Source organism: Chamaea fasciata, unplaced genomic scaffold (assembly GCF_029207755.1).
Source record: "Chamaea fasciata isolate MVZ Bird 193981 ecotype frontalis unplaced genomic scaffold, bChaFas1.0.hap1 SCAF_2, whole genome shotgun sequence".
NCBI classification, from domain to species: domain Eukaryota; kingdom Metazoa; phylum Chordata; class Aves; order Passeriformes; family Sylviidae; genus Chamaea; species Chamaea fasciata.
The window spans coordinates 36498496-36523443 of NW_027094087.1; the positions used below are offsets into that span (position 1 = coordinate 36498496).

At 41.8% G+C, this 24948-nt stretch overlaps 1 protein-coding gene across 2 annotated transcripts in view; it reads left to right on the forward strand.

The window, feature by feature from the left end:
- FAT3 (FAT atypical cadherin 3) overlaps positions 1-24948 on the forward strand; it is a 335343-nt gene that overhangs the window by 111790 nt on the left and 198605 nt on the right. For both annotated transcript variants that reach the window (XM_066175676.1, XM_066175677.1), the window contains one exon: positions 5755-6069. In XM_066175676.1, the coding sequence (XP_066031773.1) occupies positions 5755-6069 (315 nt within the window). The remainder of the gene's footprint in view (positions 1-5754; positions 6070-24948) is intronic.

Genomic DNA, 24948 nt, shown 5'->3' on the forward strand with positions numbered 1-24948 from the left:
AGTAGATCTCCACTAAGTGTCCTTCAAGAATCACGTATCTGCTCAATGCAAGGAATCTGAATTTGCTCTTACATTTGCATTTACACTCACAAATCTTTCCATGGCTTGCCTGTGTGCCCATGTATGGGGGAAGGATCCAGCCAGACCTTGGGGGTGGGAGAGCGGGTAGGTGAATGTAAAGCCTTCATCTTGGGGCATCCGAATGAGGTATGTAACTTCTTTCTTCCCCCTCTGTATTTTAGACAGATAAAAAAATTTTAAAACTCATTATTCAACTGTTTACTTCTCAGGCTACTTTTATTTATTACTTTTTTCCCAGCAAGACAATGTAAATGAGGACCTTTGACTGACAGCTCGGTGACAACCAAGGTGTTGTGTTTACTGCCAGGAGACTCACAGAATCTTTGATAAAGGATCACGACTAATTAGTAGCATTTTGGAATCAGTGATTTTTCTGTTTCTTCCTTTGAGGGATGTAACAGCCCTGAGTACTTCACTGTTAGTCGGGATTCCTGACGTCCTCATTTCTGTCATTTTAATCTGGGGACAAACCAGCTTCTGCTTTGTAGCTGGTTTGCACTGAGCCCCTTTGTTCAGAAGCTGGAGGAGGGAGAGACAGATAGGGGCTCTGGAAATGTGTTTTTCTAGCATTTCATGGCAGAAGTTGATGTGGCCCTTGGACATACTGAGTGAGTTTGCTGGTGTCCTGGAGTCTGGAGTCAGGAAAATGCATGCATTACCCTCAGTCCTTCAGTTACCCTGAAGGTTATACATTTTTATAGTGACTTTAAACACTAAACCTTGCATTTGAACTAGCATGGAACAGGCTTTTGGTGGGAATGGGCATGTTGCACTCTGGTGTCTGGGAGTGTCTGGGAGTGTGTTACTGTAATGTCTCTACCATTCTGTGCTGCAGCTCGTGATAAGGGCATGCTCTGCCTTTGCTGCCTCCCACTCTTCCTGCCCACCTCTATGGCCACTTCTGGGCCAAGCTCTGGAAATAAGTGGGCCATTCACCTTATCTAACCTTTCCTGGTTTCCAGTCTGAGATGCACGTTTGTGCAATTAGCTCATACTCCTGAGACTCTTTCCAATTGATGGCTGATGCAATATGTCCCCCTGCAAAACCACTGCAGTATTTTGAAAAGGAGAGAACTAAGTATTCTTATGTGGCATTTCTCTGTGATAGTTTTTGGAAGAGTAGCAGATACTTCCTAGTCAGTCTTCTTTCCCCATATCTTGTTCATTGTCTGCTGAGGGTATGGCTGCTTCTACTGGCAACTTTTATTACATGGGCTACTGAATCACTCAGCAAAATCACATTCTACATTACTTTCTGCAGCCAAGCCAATAACCTGGGGAGAAGAATAGATTGTATTGTCTTGTTTCAGTACCAAGGTGCCAAATGATGGGAGATTCTGGCCTGTCCTTGACAAGCAGTTGCTCCTGCCAGATATCCTCCTTGTTGAATATTTGCACTCTCCTTTTTCTGCCATTGACTTCCAGCCATCAGACCTCAGTTTGCTTTTCTCAGCTAGATTAAAGAGCTTTGTTACTCTCTTTTGACTTTTCCATGCACAGCTTCTTACAGACCACCAAGTTGTCTTTTAATCTTGCCTTGATAAAACTAAACTGAATTGAACTCCTTTCAATGTTTGTGCTGTTGAGGGTATTCATGAAGGATGATCTGACTTTTAGGAGGAACGTATGTGTGTGGCAGATATCCATGGCGATGGGCACCTATGTAAACAGCCAGGCTGACAGCTCCAGTAAACATTCTCTTAAAGAGCTGTGGCAGGTCCATCCATCACACTACCTATATACACAGTACTGTCAAATATGTAGAGTAAACAAACGGGGGGCAAAAAAGAGGTGATGAAGGAAATAATGCTTTTCTCTAATCCCTTTTTGTTTTAAGAGCCTCTCAGGTTTCTCATCATGATGGTAAATACATGATTTTCAGATATTTTTTGGGTGGACCACATCATTTGAAGTGGTCTGGTGACAGATGTACAGCAAGTCAGTGGGAGAGGGAAGAGGAAAATCCAGTTTGCTGGTTCTTCATCTACTTTAATAGTTTCTTTTTTTCTTTTGTTTTTTGGTTTTTTTTTTTGTTTTTTTATTTTAACCTTCATCATTCATAATGCTGTGTCTCATTGTGTCCAATTGCAGGAGCCATACAGAAAACATTATCCCATTATTTTCTCAGGGAAAGAGTGGAAACAAGCTTTAAAGAGAAACAAGCACACAACCTTCGCATTTCTGGCACATTGCCGAGCCCGGGGGCTGCACTTAATTTACATATAAATGTGCTGAGGATTTTAATCAGCAACTAATGCACTCTGTTGTTATTTTTCACTTACAGTGTTTGTAATGCACATGGTGTTTGGCAAATTGCATGGGACATATGTACTTGGAGGAATGCAGTGGCAAGCGTATCAGTGGCGCTGCTTTTTGGATTGTTGGCTGGCTTTATTTCTGAGGCTGCCCAGGACTGCAGGTAGTGCTGGCTCCAGGCCTTCAGGGATACTGCAAAATCCAGCCGAGGGTGACATAAAGAACTGGCCCACAGATGAGTGGTTGGATTTCAGCTGTCTCATGTAAAAATGCAGTAGTGCTTCCATGGTGTAGCATCCCAGTGGATGAGAACATCTGTTTTATCTGTCTTGTTCAGAAATGTGTCTGCAAAATCTTGGAACTTTTTGGTTTTTAGTCTCTTTGAAATTTTCATGATTTCTGCTGGTGTTTCTTCTTGATTTGTTTAGTTCAGGCATCATTATTTTGTTCATATTTCTCTTCTAATTAGCAAGCAGCTGGAAAGAGTGCGCCACAAAATTCCTCCAAGAAAAGCCCGTAGAGCTGCTCCCAAAGACTTCTCTTCCCTTCTGCTCTCCTGGTCCTGAAAACCAAATTCTGTTTTTCTGTATTACCTGTTCATATCTAAGAGCTTTGAAGTGATGTGTTTTCTGAATTCATTGTGATTTTATCCAGGGATATTCCCCTCCTTTCTTTCAGCTAAAGTGGGTGAGAGTCTATCTGTGGACTCCCTAGTGAATATTTTGCAGCTCCTGATGTCAGCTCTGTCAGCCTCTTTGCATTCATGCCATGGTGATGAAGAAGCAGTGTTGATGACCAAATATAATCATTAGTCTCAAGGGTTAACACCTCATATGAAGCTGGCATTTGACTTGTCTCTAGAAGGATGTCATCCACACCTGTGTGGAGTGATCCACTAAATATTTGTGCAGCTTGTGTATTCCTGTGGGTACTACCTTTATATCCATATGTGGGTGTACAGCAAGGAGGCTTTTTGTGCAGAACACTCAAGAGCATGGTAGAAGGTATTCCCAGGATGATGGAAGGATTTCCATGTGGAAAACCTGAAAGTGAACAAACGCCTTATTTATCAAGCTGCTGTGTGGTGCTGACAGGTGAAATGGCAAGACTCATTGAGGAAAAGGAATTAATTGCATCTGGGACCTTTTAATAAATCAAAAGTAAAAGTAAGAACCAGTGTAGCACACCTGTTGCCAGTAGCTAATGCCTGTTCAATGATCCTTCCCTTCTTAAATACAGAAATGAAAAGTAACTGTTGCCAGGAGTTATAAAATGAAGGAATGACTCAGAAGATAGATTTATTATCACCTCAGTATCAGTGAAATTCAGTATCATAAACATAGGTTAATCTGCTAAAACCTTCTGTGCTCTCACTGGGCGAGAATTCTATTTATTTCAAATTTTGCTTAAAGATGTAAAATAATTCTTCTTGTCTTCTGAATAAATCATCATCTCTAGTATCACTAATACTCATCTTTTTCCCCTCATTCTTTCCTATGTGGATTTATTTTATTTATTTATTTCTATGGGTTGTTATGGTCCCTTCTCATCCCTGCAGTGTAATTTCTCTTCTGGACTTGCCTGCTTTTATCATCATAGTTCACTATATATTTCACCCATGTTTCTACAGAAAGTCATTACATAGCACAGCCTGCTGCCAACAAGAATATTTAGAATACACTCTGCCTTTGTCCTCCAGTGCTGCCCTGCTCACCTGTGATGGGTGAATAATACATCTGAGGGAGAAGGAGATGGGTCTGAGGTTACCACAAAACAACCTAAGCCCGTCCATGACCAGAATCAGTGCTGCTCCTTTCCCCTTCCTCTCTTACATGGCTGATCAAATGTTAGGAGCATACTTGTCAGTTCAAACTAGCATTCAAAGACATAAAAATCTAAAGCTTAAAAAAAATTAGATTGTAGTATTAAAAAAAAAAGTATCATATAAGACAACAGCAAATACATGTGGCATCTCAGTGACTGTCTGGTTGGGTTCTGTGCTACCTTGAAAACTTTTCTGAGACAGCAAGCTGTCATAAAAACAGTGCAGTCAGATCCTTAAACCCCAAAGCCAAAAAGACACACATACCTTTTATAAGTGCTGACCTTAGAGCAGCTCAGCCCTCAATGATTATCTGATAATTTTGTTTTAAATGGCATCAAACACATCTGAGACTAAATTCAGGTTTCTTGTGTTCCTGTTTTGCCCTGCAATTTCTCCATCTTTTTCCCTCTACTAATGACATGATTTGATGGTTTGAAAACTGTCCTGAGAATTTCTTAAGCTTCAGATCCACTGCATTAGTGTGTCTCTCAAGATTTAACAATGCTATATTAGGAGATGAAAATGTTCTTGATATAAGTGTCATAGAAGTGGTCAGGAAGTGCATTTGCTTATTTTGATGCTGGTATGATTTTGTGTGTGGTACTGACGTATTTGGTCCTCTGTGCACTCATGTTCAGTGGTTAAGCCAGTGAAGGTTTGGAGTGTGCCAATACAAGCAGGTCTTAGAGTGGTAGAGTTTCTGTTTGATCATAGAATCACAGAATGGTTTGGTTTCGAGGGGACCTGAAAGGTCATCTGGTTCCAACCAGATGGTCATGTTAGGAGGAGGATGGCTTTCTAAAGCACTTCAGGCAGAAACGAGGTGGGTGGAAGCCCTTCATGCCAGCACTGTTGAGGCACAGGGCTGGTACTTGGCTCTGTTACACACAGACATACTGTCTCTTTTATTTCTTAGGACCAGGTGGAAAACCAGCGGATGTTTTCTTACACCAGTTGATAAAGTGGCCAAATCTTTCCTTCCTCCATGATAAAAGAGGATATATTCATTGTCTAAGGGCTACTGTGTGAGCTTTTGATTGCTTGTTATCCAGGATTTTGGCACTGTGCAATACGTGAGCTGTATGTTAAATTTACAGTCTATTTTCTGAACTTGGATGGATTCATTTTAAATTGCCTCTTAGGTTTTCGTCTTTTTCAAGGGCACAGGCAGGAACTAGAAACGAAAAGCCACTTTTTTGGTGCAGCTCATTGTAAATGGTTGTATCCCTCCCTACCAAGGTTTATACAAGTTTGCATCACAAAGCGAAAAATGATGGTGTTTCTTCTGTTACTCTGACAGCTGCAGTTCTAGCGAAGAAATTGCTCTGGGACTAGGGCATTTATGAAGAGCCATCTTTTTACCTTCCCTCCCACTCAATTTCTTATGACAAAGGATTGAGATGTTTAGCTGAGTTCACAAAACAATTCCTGAGATCAGGCTTCTCTTTTCATTTGTTGCACAACTTGAATTTTTCTATGGGTGGAGCCTTTGTTATATGCTGAACACATTTCTGTAGTACAGCTAAATGAAAATAGATGTGATGTTACATTGATCCTATTCATGACATCCTCTGTTTGCTGTTTTTCTGCAGGAATTATCTACACAGCAGATATTCTTGACCGGGAGACGACCAAATCCTACTGGTTGACGGTGTACGCAACTGATCATGGTGTTGTCCCACTCTACACTACCATCGAAGTCTATATTGAAGTGGAGGACGTGAATGACAATGCCCCTCTCACCTCTGAGCCTATCTATTACCCAGTTGTCATGGAAAACTCCCCAAAGGATGTATCCGTCATTCAGATCCAAGCCCAGGACCCTGACTCCAGCACTAATGAAAAACTGACTTACCGGATTACAAGTGGAAATCCCCAGAACTTCTTTGTAATCAATCCCAAAACAGGTAACAAACCCCTGTTTCCTCAGGGCAGTGGGAAAATGCAATTTACATGTTTATCAGCTTTCACCCCTTCAGGGTGCACTGGTTTACTTTCCAAACCTCTGTTTTCTGGTTGCTTATGTGACTACAGCATCTTGCATGTGTCTGAAGCATTCTGCTTTGCATCGGTGTGCGAATGCACTGGCAGATGATGCGCTGCAGATGTGCTGCTGCAGCAATCACTCTGCCCTGAGTCACTGAATCGCTGCTGCCTCTTCCCTACATCTACAGGGATGGGGCTTTGCTGCACTGAGTCTGCAGAGCAGTGCTAGGGAGCAGATTCAAGTTGTTGAAGGTTACAGAGCAGTTTTTCATCCTTTATGAGCTGTTGTAGCACCATTGAAGTGAGTGACATGATGGCTGTCCAGCACATGTAATAAGGCTCCACATTAAAGTAGGTGGATTTAATTCTGCAGCTTGCTTTATACAGAAAGACAGTTTAGATGACCTAAACGCCCCTCTGGCATTTAAAAAAAATTCATGTGTTTGCGTTGATTTGTAACAGCTGGGGAGGTAGCCTGTGGGTGCAGTGTGGCAGAGATGGTGATTAAGTTGAAATACTTGTTCTAAGTTTAAAGTTGTTGTTAGCTGGCAGTTGAGCATGGCACCCATGCAGAGCAGCTCTGCACATGTGAGCACCCTAGGTGCCTTTGCTGAATGAGGCTGAAAAAGAAATTTCCCCAGGAGATGTAGCCTGAGGTTGTGGATGCTCTGCTCTAGTGCCTACCTGTGTTTGGCAGACAGTGTTCCTCACTCCAGCATGTACCCAGCTTTGCTCACTCACTGGGCTTGTGGGAACCTTCCAGCATGATCTGGAACAGGAGAGTCAAGGGGATCTTTCAGAGAAGTATGCTGATCTTTATTAAGGTAGTTCAGAGAATTCGCGCAGTGCTTCTGCTTGTTTCCTGCTCCTAGTTTTGCTCTGGGATTTTGTTGGGTTTTTTTAAAGTTTATTTATATCTTCTGCAAATTTCTAAACAGCTAAAAAACTAGAAGAAATAGACGTGAGAGGGAACATTTTTAATTTTGTGTATGGAAATGATGTTCACTAAACAGGTTTTCAACATTTGGTTGGGCAATCCTATTGCAACGTGTGGCATAAGAAGGGGTCAGGATCTTCTCAGGCATAAGCCCAGGTGAAGAATTATGGAGAATGTATTATAATGACTGTGTTCAATCTGCTGAGCCCTAAGGCACATATCTCACTTATTTTTAACACTTGGAATGGTCGAAGATGCTCTTCCATCTGCATCCCTTCTCCCCCTCCCCACCCCAGAAATCCCATCTGGGCAAAGTAGCAGAGTTAGGACTCACAGTGTTTAATGCTTGTGCTTCCCTTCCATCGGCTCCTCCCGCAGAGCAATCTGCTCAGCACAGCCCTGCTTATCTGCCAGGATGAGCCCATGACAAGGACTGGAGCTGGGGACGTGGCAGCCCTGCAGCACCCTGGCCTGGTGGCACACCCTGTGGGTTGCCTCTTTGTCCCTCTGGAGAGCAGGCAGGATGCTTTTCCCGAACAGTGAGATCTTATCTTATTCTCACAGTTAACACTGACAGTGGTTAATCTTCATTTGCGCTGTGGAAATTGCTGTCTGAGAACTTAAAGGCTTCAGGATGAGTAACTTTGTTGCTTGGGCAACTCCCAAAGGGTCCCCCTTACTCTCAGTGAGCATCCTTGCTGGTGACTGGCTGTGATTTGTCATAGAGAGGATAAATCATCCCCTTCCATCCAATTCAGTGCCGAACACAGAGCAGTGGGAACTGGGCAAGGTGGCCTCTTTGAGTTTCTTTTGAAAACGATGAGGCTGACAGAGAGTGTGTGTGCAGAGATCCCTTTTCCCAAAGGGGAGCGCCAGGCCTTGACATCAGAAGGCTTTCTCCTGATGGGATGCTGATGTCCAGGAAATAAAAGCATAATGGATTTTCCTAGAGAGTGCCCCTGGGGATCTCTGACAAGGCTCCTTTCAGCCATCTCCCTGCAGTGCAGTAGTTTTCTCTGAGACAGTAATTTACACTCCAGTTGTTTTGCACAGGAGGCTTCTGCACACACAGAAGAGGTTCGTAGCCTGCCAGCCCCATACCCTTGCTGGGATTCAGCACAGCAGTAACTCATGTAGAGCGTTGCACAGCAGCCCTAAATGCGACAGCATGCTGTATAATCAAGATGAAAAGGTTTAATGTGAACCCAAATATGCTGCGATTGCTGCATACGTGGGCTGAATGAGCATGCTCCTGCTGTCGGGGGAGAACAGTCATTTGAGAAAGGGGATCTTTTATTTTCTGTGTCACTTTGGAAGTTTAAACACTGCCAGCAAACTGACATCTCACTCCTGTGAGTAATCCACTGCTGAGAGTCAACACGAAGGCAGCATCCTGCATTTTTTACATCTTTTGGTGGGAAGCAGCAGAAGAGATGGGGAGTTTGCTGGAGTACAGGGATGTTCTCAGCTGTCTTTGGAGGTCAGCAGTGACCGTGTTTGCCTTCCTCTGGAGCTTGCTTTCAGCTGCCTTGTTTTAGCTCATGCAAGTCAGGTGAGTCTGGATGCTCATGGACCGCTATGTGCCTGACCAAGCAGGGACACAGGGAGGCCAGGTTTTGTTCCTGGTTCTAATTCAGGATCATAATTGCAGCCAATTCTTACACTCTTGATTGATTATCTGGACAGCAGAAGCAACATTACTCCTTGTATGCCATATCTGTAGACAGAAGAAACCTCTTAATAGACAAGTTGTCACTTCCTACATTTTTATAGACTGGCACTGGTGGCTATTTTAGGCAGTCAAACTGCAAATGTATCGCGTGATTTGGATCTGTTTGAAGGCAGGCTTCAGACATTTCAGGATTATTACCTGCAGTTTGCTCTGTGGGTTTTAGAGAGATGAAGTGTTCCTCCTGCAGGAATGAGGAGCTGCTAAAAAGCCACTGATAGCAGGATTTGGGCACTGAAGTCACCCTGGGCAGCTCATGCTCTCAGTTGGGGGCTGGCTGCTGCGGGGGCACAAGTACATGGTGGCAAGGGCCCTCCTCTTCGGGCTTGGGGTGTTTATATGGGTGCTCCAGGGAAGAGGACAGGAACATGAGCAGCCCGCCCATGGTGTGTCAGGATTGGAAAGGCAGTGTGGGCAAACCTCCCATGAAGGCCTTTTTTTTTCTCACATTGATGTTTTTATTAAAAGACAGCCAAGCATCAGTTTGCGCCTTGGTACGCACTTTAATCTCATGAGCTGATATTCATAGGTACAAGTACTAAGTGAATAATGTAGCACATGAGCACGTGTGAAACCATAAATCATTCACACTGGAGAGCAAGGCAGCCTTGTTGTGCTAGCTGGTGGACACTGCAGTCTAAATGTAGTAGGTCCAAGAGAGAAAGCTGGGATTTTACTTTATGGTGGGCAAAGCACAGTTTTGTGAGTGGAGTAGGAAACGTGTTTTTCGAAGAGTTGAGGTGACTCTAGGGGTTACATGCCTGCAGGGAAAGGCATTCCCCTGGGCATTTGTTTCCCAGCTGTGTATACACGTAGCAGCAAGGGAGGCATTCCTGGAGCTCAGCATCTTCAGCAGCTGCAAGTCAGCCTAAACCCTGGTGTGGCTGCTGGGAGAGCCAGGCCTTTTCCTCATAGCCTGACTTCTGTGCTTGGGAGGGCTTAGGGTTCCTTTGGTGGAGCACAGGGTCATAGGGCCGTGCTCCTTTGTGGGTGGTGTGAGATGGGGAGGACGGCAGAGCTGCTGCCAAGGCGGCTGGGCTGAGCAGCTCCCAGGAGTGCCACATGCGGCCCAAGCCCAGTCAGTCACTCTGCCTTGGGAGGCATGTAGAAGAAGGTAAATAAAACAGAAGGTGGAGTTAATTAAAAAAAAAAAAAGATTGATCAGAGCTGTAAATTCTTATTTTTATTTCATGTATGTGGGTGTTAATTTCACAGCACAGGGGTAATTTACTGCACTGATTTATTACATTTCTGCACTCTGGAAAAAAAACAAATTTTAATTCAAACCATTGCATTTTTTTGTTTAGTGTTAACATATTTTGAACAAACCCAGTAAGCTTCTCTTCAGTCTCACGTAGATTACTTAAGATATTCTTTAACCAACTCACCAGCAGACAAGGTTTCACTCTTGTGCACATTGTCATTAATTAATTTACTCTAAAAATAGGCTTGTGTGTCTGGAAAATCTGCTTACATCTTGCTTAGCCGTTTGCTGGAACCGTTTAAACAGAGGCAGACCCCTGGCACCCCTGAAATAGTATTTGCTGCAGTGGTTAAGGCAGGATGCACTAGTAGGTTCAGAAATAGTGCATGTAGGTCAGTACATCTTTGCAGAGCACCAATACTCTGCCTCTGAAAATTGTCTCTGAACTGTCACATCTGCACCTAGATTTGGAAAGACTGGAAATTTTTATGCTGAAGTAGTATTAATATTTATATAAGCTAATACAGGGTGAGTGAGTGTCAGAATTTAATTGGTACGAATGCTGCTCTTCTCAGTAGGCTGGGCTTTGCTTTCTTTTGCACTCACAAAAACAGCTGGCATAGAATCCTGCTGGGTCTGAAAGCCACATTTGCTCTGCCCTACTAAAGTAGTGCTTCGCCCTCCTGTCACACATCCTGATTTTTAGAGCTGCTTTTCTTTGGCTTGTCCTGAGAAATCCCCACATGTCTTTGCTCTCACAGACTGAGCCAAATCCAGTGGTTTGCTGCTGCTCCACATCCTGATGGCTGCCAGCAGTTCAGATGCTGGGTACCCATTGCCTCTTTTCAGCCCAGAAATCATAGAATCATGGAATGGTTTGGATTGGAAGGGACATTAAAGACCATTTAGATCCAACACCTGTGCCATGTGCTGGCACATCTTCCACTAGACCAGTTGCTCAGAAGCCCGTGCAGCCTGGCCATGAACATTTCCAGGAATGGAGCAGGGATTATCCTTCTATCACACTTAAATATTATAGCTACTGTTAGAGCAGACCTTGAGGAGGGGATTGCTCTGGGCGGCTCTGGAGGGTTTCCCAGTGGTTGTGGAGAGTTTCTAGGTATCTCAGCCTGTTCTTGTCGTCAAGGGACACTCACCTGTCCTGGCTCCTCCATTCTGCTGCTAAACTCTTAATAAACTTCCTCTGAAACAAGATCTTTTGTATCTTGCAAATGAAGGCCATTAGGGTTTTTTTGGCTTTTAGTTTAACATACAGTCTTTCTCCAGGGTGTGTTTTAGGTGCTTTAGTGATCAAATTAGAAAATGTATTTTGAATTTTAATGGCATTGTAAGTCAGCTCCCTCCCACTTGGGTGCTTCTTCTGGCCATGGAGCCATTTTTACAGCTCATGTGTATGATGAAAATCAGCTCTGCAGATCATGTCATAGCATGAATAGCTCAATGTTATTCAGCCTGTAAGTGTCCTTGCCATATCCAAGAGCAGAGACGACCTTGCAGCGGGGAAAGACATAGACTGTGGGCCTCTCCAGTCAATGGTGAATTTGAGGAATTGGTCTCCCTTTCCTTCTGTGCTCTTTAACACTGTTTGTGCAAATGCTGAGTTCAGCAACAGTTGCAGAGTCCAGCCTGATACATCCATCACTGATACGTGTCCATAATTAATACAGATTTTTGCGGTGTAATTCCCCTACCACGTTAGCTGGCTTCCATTCTCTGTAATTTATGTTGTATCAACACTCGCTAAATGATCTACTTTCTTTGCTTTCACTTCTCTATTATTTAAAAGTGTGGCTCTTAATGACTTCTTTGTAATACACTCACTGTTAAAAGTTGAGCTTTGGAGCATTTTAAAAGCTTTAATTTCTGCTTTGGCATGGCTTATTCTTTACTAGACACCATATTTCCAGTGGTTTGAGCCCAGGGTTAACAGCTGGAAAATCAAAGGACCATGGATGTTGGAGTTGTGTGCTTAATCACAGTGGGACCTATAAGTGTTCTAGGCACTGTACAGCATATTAGACAAAGTTCCTGCATTAAGGAGTTTGTCATAATAACAATAATAATAGTAATAATTAAGAAAAAGAGGAGAAGAAAAAACAATAGAGAGGAGGATGTAAATCAAGTCCATCTGCTTGCCAAGGCACGTTTATTCCTCAGAGTAAATTTTCAATTAGGTCCTGAGTTGCAGCATGGCAGGGACACAAACTCTTCTTTTAATTTTAAGTGAGTCACCTCACCTCATGGGTTTTTCTTTCTTTATTTTTTTGGTTTTGTGCAAGTGGAAGTATTTTCTTGCCCTGTGTGATTGTCCTGTAAATTAATTTACGGTAGACAGTTTGTAGATCAAATATGCTCTGGAAATGCAAGCTATCGATTTTTCAGGCATCTTGGCATTAACAGACATGCATTTTCCATCGCATATTCATAGGCAAAAAAATTTAAAAAAAAAAAAAGGAGAAAAAAAAAAAGAAAAAAGAGAAACATCACTTTGAAAATGGTAGGATGAAGAGGAATATAAAACAATTTTAGATTAAGTAAGTATTGTCTAATGGCCAGACCACTAATTCCACTGAAAATTACAAAATTTGGGCTTATCCAGCATGTCTCTTCTCTCCTCCCTTCCTCCCTGGCAGTGATTTCCTTCTCAATCTCTATATGTTATTTGTGGAGAGGATAAAGGTGTGAGCTGTGTCACCTTATTTGCAGCTACAGTAATGCTGCTATTAATAAAAAAAATAAATCCAGTTTTATCATTTCTCTTGAACAGACCTGATTTCTGCTAGCAGTGGGTTTTTATTCATGAAGCACTGAATATGGTTGAGATTGCTGGATGTCTCTGGTATCAACTGCCTCTTTTAAAATGGCATTTAAAGATACAATATTTCTTATAAATGCCATTTCTTTGTAATCAGCAGATTTATATTTGGCTTACAGAAGTCTTTACCTTTTTTTAGATGTCCATGATGACTTCTTTAGACCTCTTTCACAGTAAAAAGTTTAAGGAATATTCCCGTTGCCTTGACTGGACAATTGTGTCCTCACTCAGTGCAGCACCAGTTTTTAATTTGAACTCCCCGTTTGCTTCAGTAGAGAATTATGTCTGAAGGGCATAAACATGGCAAGGGCCAGTGGGACAGAGCTTTTCTTGACAGAAGAAGTTGCTGCCCAATATCCAGACAGCTCCATTCTTTTCTGTCCCAGCACAAATTTTGGAACAGCAAGGATTTTGCCACTGATCTCATAAATCTACGTTGTTGTGCATTACATTAATAATTTATTATTCTTAAAAACAGCAGAAGAGTGCATCTTCTGCCTATTCAGAAGTAAGTTTGTCTATCAGCTTAGCTGTGTAACTCATTTTTCTACCTTGTCTCTCAGTTCAGTTTCTATATTCTTAAATTTCCAGGAGACATGGCTAGGCAGAACTGTTTAAATCACCTAACTTTTTAATAGGCTGTGCTATTCCTTCACTAATTTTTAATTAGGGCTGTTCCATTCACTTCCAGGTAGCCAAATTCTCTTGTTAGAGTTATTATCAATGGCAGAAGCACAGCTGAGCTTACTGGGTGAAATTGTATCACAAGTACTGAGTAACAGCCCTGTTAAATATATGCTCAATGCATATGCTACGGATTCTTGTCATATCCTGCCATACATTATTATGATAACATCAGTAAATGTCCTTGCATTACCCTAATTGCTTGTGGTCCAAGTCTGAGCTCTGGCAGGAGCAATTAGGTTGGTGAGTTAGGGATGCTGAGGTGTGGAGCCTGTGAGTGTGACATTCCTGCAGGGGCAGGGGTCTGGAGAGGGAGCTGCTGGGGAGGAAAATAAAGCTGTGATGTTAGCCCGGAGGAGGTGAAAGCTTGGGACGGAGGTAGTTGAGGGGCTTCTTTTTCCTTTTTATTTCCTACTACTTTTTAATCAATCAAGTGACTCTTCTTTTTCCTTTTTATCTCCTACTGCTTTCTAATCAATCAAGTGACTTGTGTTTATCTTTTGCTCAACAGTCAAAGCTACTACTACTCGTGTCTGTGATGTTTGATGCTGCAAATCCTAAGCAGACAGTATTAAACCAGCTTTTTCCCCTTTTGCTCAGCTGCAGTGAATGCAGTCATACTGTTGTCTTAGAACAGGCACTTTTCATGGCTTGAATAGTGTCTCACCTTGTGTGAGCAAATTCTAAAATCTTAATGGACTGGAAGTTAGAGGCAAGGGATGTAGTTCTGGTTTATTCTTACTTAACACCTGATCCTTGGTACAAATGGTGATGTTTCCTGTTTGGAGAATTAGATTGACCTATGCTGCATGTGGGTATTAAAAAAAAAAAAACCAAAGCTCGGAAATGGAAATAAAAAGAGAAGGCGAATGGGAAGGCAGGTGTGTTTGCATAAGCCATAACGATGTCAGTAATCACCAACTATTAATTCTTCTTTGTCTTCCATCACATGGGAGGTTGTGTCAGCACCTCTTAAACCCCAAAAGTCTCATGACCTCACAGTTCAGCTAAACTAGTCTGTTCAAAAATTAAGCTTAACAGTAGATTGTGTTATTTTTCCCTTTTTTTTTTTCTGACTCTGTTTCCAGCAGAGTTACCCTGTTATAGCCAAAGATAATTATTTTCTGTGAAATTACTCTCCCCTCCTTTCCCCTTCCCCTTATGTTAATGAGTGTGTTTTTCGTTTGCTGGGAAGACTGACACAACTTCTTTGAAATTAGTAGTGTTGTTGCCAGTTAAGTATGTGACCTTATCTGTGTAATTGTACAGATCGTGCTGCCATATGTCTACATGCACAGAGCTTAATTTAACCGGAGACATACATGTGTAAAAATAAAGCAGTATCTGGGGGTTAAATATCAGAAGAGCCCCCTAATCACAGCTTTCACATTATACACAGCTTTCTACAGAGCTTGAAGAGCTTTGAAGTTAAATCTTTAAAAAACACTCCTTACATGGGACCATGCTCTTGCAACCTTGTTTTTACCCTGATCGTCATGTGGATTCTACTATGCCTCTACTTCCTTGCTTGTTCCTGCTTGGTTTCTCCCCCTGTGATAGCTAAGTCCTTCATGCTGCTTGATAAGGTAGAACAGGACCATTTAAAAATTTTTACAAGCAAGTAACTGATGCTAAGGAAGCAGCTAACTCATCAGATGCCAGCAATAAAAATTTGGTCTTAATTTGCCTGCAAAGCCAATGGCCACATGTAATGCAAAGCCTTATGGCATGAATCCAGCCCATCCTACCCTGCTAAATTCAAAGCAGCCCTGGCACCAGTGTTTTCTACCATGTGTACAGAACTTACTGGGCATGTTGGAGCCCTGGTGGAATCTGTTTCCTATCCTGTTTCCAGCTAGCTCACCATTTCCCATCCCTGCCTTTCAGTCTTGCCTTGCCTTTCTTTCTCTCTTGCCCAAAAGCAAGCCTGGGTTACCTGCAGGAGAGGGAGAATTACAGTTTACACAGGGTCAGGGAGTCTCAGATGGCTCTATTGGTACCTGGGCATATAAGGGCGGAGCTGACTTGCATCTTTTGAATGGATGAAGCTACTACCCCCTTCTCCATCAGCCTAATGCAGGCACAAACCTAAGCATTCATGCTGGTGCTGTCATGCAGCAAGGAAGCAAACGCAGAGCACTCAAGTCTTGCACTAGCCCCAGTAATTATGTTCTTTCTTTCTCGTTACTACATTTGCTTGTACTTTTGTGCAGGAGCGTTTCCCTCATTGCTTCCTCTGTATATGAGTCAATGTCATGACATGCTGTGGGTTTGTTGCCTTCTAAGAGAAATTTAATGTTTGTGTCAGATGAGTTGCGTGCAAGGAATCTGCTGCAGTGATCTATTTATATGGTAATTAGCAAGTAGCTTTGCAGCTCTTAAAGGGATTTGGTTTGAAAACTAAGTATTATTTCCTGAGTTTTAACTTACCAACAGTTTATGAACAGCAGTGCACGTGAACATTTTTTTTTAATGTAGCCACAATACCCAAAAGATAAATCTAAATCTGCTCTGCAAGAGAATATTTTGGCTATAATTAATTTTGCTCCGTTCACCATATGCTTATATTTTCTGACCTTCATTTTATTCACAGACTCTATGTAATAAAATGTGCAGTATTAAAAGAAAAGTTGCCTAAAGAAGCACCAGTGCTTGTGGTGCTGCATCTTCAGCTGAATTATGTGGTTTGTGCCACCTGAGAATTTGACCATCTTATCCTTAAGAAATTATTATTATGGAAAGGTGCTGCCATTGCTCAAAGATGTTGAAGTTTTTTTGTTAATAGAAGAATGAGGTGAGGTTTTTTAAATCTTTGAAGAAATGCTGTAAGCCCACTCAGATCCTTTAGGAGAGGCAAACAGGGATGAAGAATCTTCTCTTTGTCTTTATTATTCTGTGTTTGAGGCAGTTCTTGAGACACAACCTGGGAATGCACTGCAAATGACGCAAAGAATAATTGCTGCTAAATTTAGTTCATTGAGTAGGTGTGAATTAGATTAATTAAAGAGAGAATAAACACACACAATATTACCTAAAGTAGCTGCATGGATGGAAAAATGTTAGACTATATTAACAGCTTAGATGTGCACGATGCTGAGATATTTTCCATGTGAGTCTGTAATTTCTTAGGGGATTTCTCTCAAGTTTTTTATTTCTTTCTTCTAACACTTAATGCAATCCAGACTGATTAGAGGAATGCTGTGCATTAAAGGGAAAAAAAATAAGGCAAACACAAGCTTAAGAATTAACTCGAGTAGTCTATTGGGTGAGCTGCAGCTTTAACTCATAATATCCCTGTGCCCTGCATTTGTATGTGTGAAAACCCCTGGCTTGGGTTGGATTCACTTGCAGAGAACAGAGTCCTTTGAGAAGGATGCACAGCTCAGCATCAGAGAAGCAAACAGGCAGGATTTGGATACAGTCCTTGTTTGGTCAGCTGCATGGGGGGGCTTCATGCCCCACTCCCAATCTTAGCCCTAGTCTGTCTGTGCATCTCTCCTTCTGCAACCTGATGTTGAGCAGGGAGGATCTCAAGGACTTTTGTTATATTCAGCCTGCAGGAGGAGGTTTCCTCTCCACCTGCAAAAATTCTGTCACTACCTTCTGCTTGAAGTCATTGTGCAAAATAGCTGGGATTTTACAAACACCCCACAAGGCATTAGCCTAACCTCTTTACCAGGCTGCCTTATTAACAGCAGAAGTGCAGCGCTGAGAATGTAATTAAGATTTAATGGGAAGGGAGAAATTTCAGAGAAGAAAAGATTCCTATGTAGAGAGAAATTGTTTTTGCTTATAAAGAAACATGAGGAAAGGAGATGAAAACGTGAAGAAAAGAATACGTTTTGTTGAAGGGACTGTACAAAGACAGTTGCACGACACAGAAGATATTGCATGTCCAAAACTGTTTCACCCATCTGTGTGTATGGACTTGGCTTTTGTCATCATGAAAACTCTCCCCCACCTCCAATAGTTCCTTTGGGTAAAAAAAAAAAAAAACCAACTCAGAATCATATATTCAATATACCTTAATTTCTGCACATTGAGTCCTGCAAGAAAAGTAAGAAGGATTGTGGGGGTTCGGGGTTGGGTTTGGTTTTGTGGTTTTGTTTTTGGCTTGTTTTTTTTTGCACAAGTGTGTGTTTTTTGTGGATTTTCTTAAGCACTTTTATTTCCTTTATTTAGTAATTAAAAATAATTCATAGTTAAGAACTCAGTCAGGAAAAGCAAAACCTGTGCTGCCTTTTGGTGAGCCGAAACAGTGACTTTATTTTTTTTTTTAATATTTATTTGCAATATTGTGGCGCCTTTGTAGCTGCAGCCGCGAGGCAGCACCCTGCCATGCTTGGCAGGATAAGTGGAGTAAAAGATGGTTTCTACACCGAAAAAGCTCGCAGCTTCGGGGGAGCCTGAGACAACAGATGGGGAAAAGCAGATGGAGATGCGTCAGAAAAACCAAGGCGGCACTGATCAGTGCTAAGTTTGTTGCTGGGCACTCTGGGTGTGCGGAGGAGTGGAGGCCAGGATTTTAGGAAAGGGAGCAGTGGGCAGTTTGGACACGTGCTGGCAAGGTGCCGCCGTGCCCTTGTGTGCCTTGGGCTTTGTCCTGGGGCTGCAGCTCCCAGCCTCTTGCAGGGAGGGGCTGCAAGGGATTGGCTCCAAATAGGATACAGGATAGAAATATGTTCTGCATCTGTATCTATGGAAAGATTTCCCTCCCTCTCTCTGAGGTGTGTATATATAGATACAATTTTAAATTATTTTTCTTCCAAAATGTAACACAAATTGCAAGGGATTGGTTCTGGTGGGTATCAGTTCTGGCTTTTTTTCTTTCTTCTTTCTTTTTTGTTTTTGTTATGATTGGGGTTTTTTGCCTTTTTTTTTTTAATTAAAGGATTTTTCAGCAAAAAGACACCCAAAGTGGATTTTTTTTTTCTTTTTTTGGAATGTGTATATGTTTGGAATGTATATAAATCTTTTTCCCTGTTCTCTTTCTCTGTTTTCGTGAGAAAATAAAGACAGTGGCAGTCTACAAGAGAAGGGCTTAACTGCCCTTTGAGTGGGGCATGAGGGCAGAGTCTCCTGGAAAGCCTCAAGTTTTGAAACATGATGTCCAGCTGTGCTCCTGAAAGGTGAAATTCCTTTATAGTCTGGAAAAGCTGGCTACTGTCCTCACCATAGTTAAAAAATAAAATAACTATTGGAGTATCCCCATCCCTTCCTCCTACACTGGAGATCCAGGGGGTTTGGAGTGGTGATTTATAGAAGCATTTGCTGTCTACAGCCAGGGTAGGATCCAGGAAGGTCTCTGAATACTTGACTTCTCATTGGTAATGGTGTGTGTATATAGACAGGTATACCAGAGTTAAAATCCTGCATTTTCTTCACCTGTCTACCTGTGTGGGCAGAGGCATTCAATGTTAAATGACAGAGTCAGACATTTAGAGCAAGATTCTCATCTCTTTTCAAGCATGACTGGATCCTTTGTCAATCCATCTACTTAAAAGGATCACATCACTGGAGTTCTCAAGTGCCCTTTTTTAAACTTAAAATTTGCACTACCATACCATGGGGAGCTGAAGAATTTCAGTTGGTGTAATTTGTCAAGAAAAATTGAAGAGGTTGTGGCTTCATAGTTTGTGTGTGCCTGCATGGGGACAGGATTTCTGATGAAGGTTTTCTTTCATCTAATAGATAAAAGTCACAACAGACAGTGAAGTTAGAGAAATTCAGACTAAAAAGAGTCCTAGTTTTCTGGCTCAGGATAGCTGTAGCTGTAAAGGTGCTATTTCAAGGTTATGGTCCAGACACAGAGGCCAAGCGGCAAAATTCCCTGAGCGTTATTATCCAGGAGCACAAAACAAATGATCTAATCGGGGCTGAAAACCTATTAATGCATAATAAGCACTGTTTAAGCCAAAAATTACCATAGCAGTAGAAGGGCTTTATGACACAGATCTGTTTTGCACAAAAAGCAGGAGGAGAGGCCATGTCTCTTCTGGGAATGGAGAATATATATTCAAATACAGTGTTGTCCCATGTTTTTTCACCTCTGGGCCTCTTGAGTACCATTATTGCTGTGAAATGTTATAAATAAATCAACAAAAAATAAATTTGTTATATATATTCCTATATGATTCTAACAGGATAAAAATAACAAAACATTAGCACCAACTTGCCTGTCATAAGAAACATGATTTTCTTGTTCTGTCACAGCTTGAAACATTGCAGACCACATTCCTTTTAAAACACTTTATCACTGATAGCAAGGTGTAATGGAGCTTTTCAGACTTGAATTTGTTGTTACAAATTTTTGGATTAAAAAGTTTCCTATCTGTTACTAAACATCAGTAAGCACATTCAGCGAGGTGTGGGGTAGGCGTGACTTGTTCCATTTCTGGGGGCACGTAATATTTTATCATCTTGCAGCCTTCTTGCAATTTGGTATGCTGAGAGAAATTAATTTGACTGTTTACAATATTTAATTTTCAATAATTATTCAAGCATATAGAATGACAGGCATTTACAGTATGTAGTAAACAGATGGATTAGCAATTGTGCATGTAATTAGAAATCGCACTTAAAATATAAGCGTGCATTTCAATATTCTGTTACCTTTAAAAAGAGAAAAGGTATAAATAAAACTGTGCCTTAGAAATTATTTATAAGGTCCATGAAGTGCCCTTCATAAGTGGGTCTTTGCCAGAAACATTCATTGAATTCCAATTGCAAATTACATGTACTTCTTTTTTCCTAAGATAAGACTGAATTGTTCAGATTTGGTAGTTTTTCCATGCTGTTGTGGTTTCAGAATCCCTGCAGGATCACTTTTCCCAGCCTCCAAGGAGAGACATTCCCCCTGCATCACTGCGACCATGGTGTTGGTGGTGTGAAAGGCAGGGTGCTGAGCCTGACACCCCATCCTCAGCCCTGCCTTCGCTAGAGGTCCGCTTGAGTCATGACACTTGAGAAATGATTTTGTTAGGACAAGATAAATCTTTCCCAGAAATTGTGGAATTGTCAGGATGTGAAAGTACTCTCTCTAAATGAATAACAGTCTGATCTTACTACTTTAGAGTTCATCCTTTCCCCACCTTGAATTGTGTTTTGATCTTTCATTCGGTCAAAACTGATTTGTAGGATAGATGGCACAGTGACCCCCTGTGAAATCACCAAAAATGCCTGGAAATGATTTTTAGATGTGACTTTGGGGAAGCCTTTTAAGATGCCTTTGCAAATAAGTTCTTCCCTGAGTTTGGTGTGATCTCCTCATACGGCTTCTGGGTTGAATGCTTTGATGCTGTGCAGGGCACCAGGCTGTCTTCATCAGAGCTGGTGTAGGAGAACCCCAAGTTCATTTTCTCTGTCAATTTAATAATTAAAAACAAAAAAAAAAAAACCAAAACCCCCAAACAAACAAAAACAAACAAACAAAAAAATCCCACAAAAACCCCAAAAACCCACCACACCCACTCTTTTGTCCTATGACTACTTTGGAAAAAGTGGGCTATAAATGTAACACCTTCAAGGAAAGAGGTTGATCCTGCTCTTAGTGAAGTCAGTGGGATTCTTGCCATTGCTGCAGATGGGTGTGGGATTGAACCCTTAGTGTTTGTCTGAGTGTGAAGTGTGAAAATATATTTAGCCGGGTTCATTTGACAGTATTAGAGACAAATTCTCATCTAAGATAATAGTTGGAGCTGATTTCCGTGGCCTTTCAGCATATTGACCATAAATCATGTCATGAGTATGAAATACCCCTTCCCCCCTATATATATCTCCTTCATTTAAAGAGATTATAATTTAACATAGAAAAAAAAATCCAAATCTCTGCTACTCAAAAGCTTACTGGATTTAGGTAATTACTTTGACTTTAGGAAAAAAAATCAGTAGTTTAATATAATTATTTTCCATTTTTTTACTATATTGTATTACTAATTTTCATGCTATCATTCTATTCACTATTGTAATGCAGTTAACGCTATGTATTTATTTGTTGGTGAATTTCTAAATTTCTAAAAATCTAGGATTTTTTTCCTAGACCTCCCAGCATAGTGTATGAGAGCTCCTCTATTTTTCTTGCTTGTGATACTTTTTTTGGTTTAGAGGTGGAAGCAGAGGTTTTGCAGTGTTACAGGACAGTGAATAAACAGATTCATGGGCTTTAGGTCAGAGGGGTATTATATCACCTGCTCTACTCCTTCATTGTAGACATGGTAGAAAATCACATAATTACTCCTACTCCGAGGTATCTAACTGGTGTTTGACTAAAGCCTGTCTTTCAGAAAGATACTGATTTAAAGGCTACAAGACCCTTTTTTTTTTATCCCTGATGCTTATCTCTTGTATTGTTTGAAATGTCTCGTTTATTTTTCATTGAATTTTTCTGCCTCTTCTCTCCACCGTTAGATTTCATTGTACTTTTCTCAGCTCAAATTACAAGTAGTTACTCCCTAGTAATTTCTCTCTGTGCAGGTACTTATATGCATTAATCCAATTACTAATTAATTAATGACAGTATAGTTTTTAATGCAGAGAGGAAAAAAAGCACTGATTTAATTGGTGCCATATTGTCACTGACTTACATGTAGAAAAAATGCAGGCTGTTCTGCCTCCACAAAGCCTTGTGGTCACAGTCTAAACGTGACTTCCAGAGTCCTCCCTGCTCAAGTCTGAAATGGGCAGAAAAAACCAGGGTTAGGTGCAGAGGCAGATATGAAGTAGCCCTGAGGACCTTCTCAACATGAGCAGCAGCAGCTGCCAATGCAGCAAAGAAGGTGTGCCAGGTTATTGTTCACAAAAATTATTGCTCATGGCGCTGGCTCCCATGGTAAGCTGATAAATGCTTAATTTCTTTTTGTTTTTGATAGGAAGTGAATGCATATGGCTTATCCATTTTTCACCCACCATGGCTATCCCCCCCTTCTTCAAGGACAAATTACTCCGCTGTTTGTAGGGTTAGAGGCGGAAAGCTCTTGGCTTGGGGGCAGTTGGCCCCTTTAATGCTTCTTTTGCAGTCAAAAGGTGGAAAAATTGGTGTTGTCTCTAAATATGTAAGGAAGCATCTTTGGGGTAAGGAACCCAGACAGATGCAAGATTTCTAAACATCACAGTATATATTTAAAGGAAAAAAAGAGATGAAGACCCAAGTTCTGATATTTCCAGAATGTACAGCAGATGCTCTTAAAAACTCCAATTTGTTTCTGCTCTGCTCCCACTTATCACAGATTCATGTGCATTGTGAGCCCACCCAGTGTGGGTTTATCAGCTGCAGATGATGAGCAGTGTTGTATAGCACAGAAGATAAGAGGTCCAGTGTGAACCATCACCTAAGTACTGCAATCACATTTGCTCACCAAAGTGGCAGGCACTGGTGTCCATGCTGTTCCTTGGTGCTCTCCCAGCCAGATCATGGCCTCTGTCTACAAACAGGATGATGCTGGCTTCCTCACCCACTGGCAAAACTTTGCTAATGGCACAGAAGCTAGTGTAATAAATCATAGGCACTTGTCTTTTTGGAAAACAAGCTATCCTGGGTGAGGGGTTGGCTTTAGTTGATGAAGCAAAGTCAGAGGAGACTCACAAGTTAGAACTTGGCTCCTCTGAACTCCAGCTACAAGTCGGAATGTTGCACAGTGTTTGCTCTAGCAGGCTGGCAGTTAATTCACTTGTGTATTAACAATTCCTTGTTAACTTGAAATGTGGGGTAATTAAGACCTGGATTCCCTCCTTAGCTCTGCCATAAGGCTTGTGCACAATCTGGAAATGTCTCTTGGAGCAGCTTCCCCTGCACAGAGGTCAGGACTTTGCCCCAGCCAGCTGACTTCACGCCAGTGGTGCAAGGCTGGTTGGTGGCCACACACAGACAGAAAGCCTGACTCAGCCCCCAGGAAGGAACTGCAGCCCCTAAGGGAATGGGAGTATCGGAAGCACAAAAAAGAAAATACATTTTTGTTGTTTTCATTTGCCTTCTGGTTTAGGGCAGACTGAACAGATTTCAAACTTCAGATCCACAAATACAGCTTTTTTCTGGGGATTGTTTTCATTTTGTTTCTTGTAAATGAAAGCTGAGTCTCTTGTAATTACCAAGAGTCTCGAGACTTTGGCTAAAATACGGAGCATCAGGAAAGCTATGACAAATCCTTGACAGGACCCATAACTGGCAGTGAAGTATGTGGTGACACTTGTGCGCTTGGTCCTTGCAATGAAATTCTGTGTCTAAAAGCACGACTTTATGACTATGAGCAGCAGCAGTAATGATCCCCTTCTTCCTCACGGTGCTCTTGTGTGAGTTATTTCATTACTGCCTATAATGTGCTTTGAGACCTTGGATTGAAGAGCAGGGTGATTATTATGGTAGTTTAATAATACAGTTTAGAAGGATGTAGTATGCTGCGGCACTGGCTTTCATGGAAACACAATCTGTATTCAGTGGAAATGTTCTCCATCACCAAAGTCAACTCCCAGAGTCAAAGTCACACTTGGCATTGCTGCTGCTCCATTATCAGCAGCTTTTGGGGAGCTCAAAGTGCAGCATGGTCATCTTCCAGTCCCCAGCTTTGTGGCAGGGCAAAGCTGCACAGGTTGTTCTCACCCATTCTGTGTTCTCACCCATTCTGTGTTCTCACTGAGATCTTTGCATTTAGAGCTCCCTGGTTTGGGACAAGAGGATTTGCCTCAGGGCACCTGTCCTTCTCCTCTAGTTTCTACCATTGCCTGGTTCTATATTGCGGTGGGCCAAGAGGCTGCTGTGATAGAGTTAGGGTTATCCCTGCACCTGACTCCAGACACAGATTGTTGTGATTGCTTTCACAGGTTTCACTGTGCCTTTACTCTTAAGTGGCCATCACCTCAGGCAGCTTGGTCTGCTAGCTTTTGAGAAGGAAGCAATACATGCTGCCATAGACTTCAACACCAGAAAGAGCTGTTGTGGTTTGAGACAACCAGTCATTTTCCCTGTTTATAAAGGGAACATGGGGATTTCATTGCCTCCCCGGGGCCCCAACCACAGGACAGATTTCATGGTACTGGTAGGTGAACTGCCACCTCTGGGGCCACTCCTGCTGTCTGTGGGGATGTGGCATCTGGGTGCTGTGCCAGCTCCCAAGCTTTCCCCTCCCTGTCTGTGCCGCTGCCAGTCTGCCCAAGGACCCGAGCTTGTGCCCAGTCACAGAGTTTTGCAGATGTTGCAGTGTTGCTCAGTATCTGGAGAAAAGAAAATTTCAAAACATCCTTTTTCCATCCAGTTATGTGACCTTTTATATATTTTGCCACTTTCAAGGCTATTGTGCTCTTGCACCTATTATCCCCTTTTTTTTGTTAACAAAGGCAGATGTTAGGTTATTGAAAAATACCATTTGCTGCTTAAATTGGTGCCTGAATTACTGAAGTGTCTGTACTGTAGCATCTCACA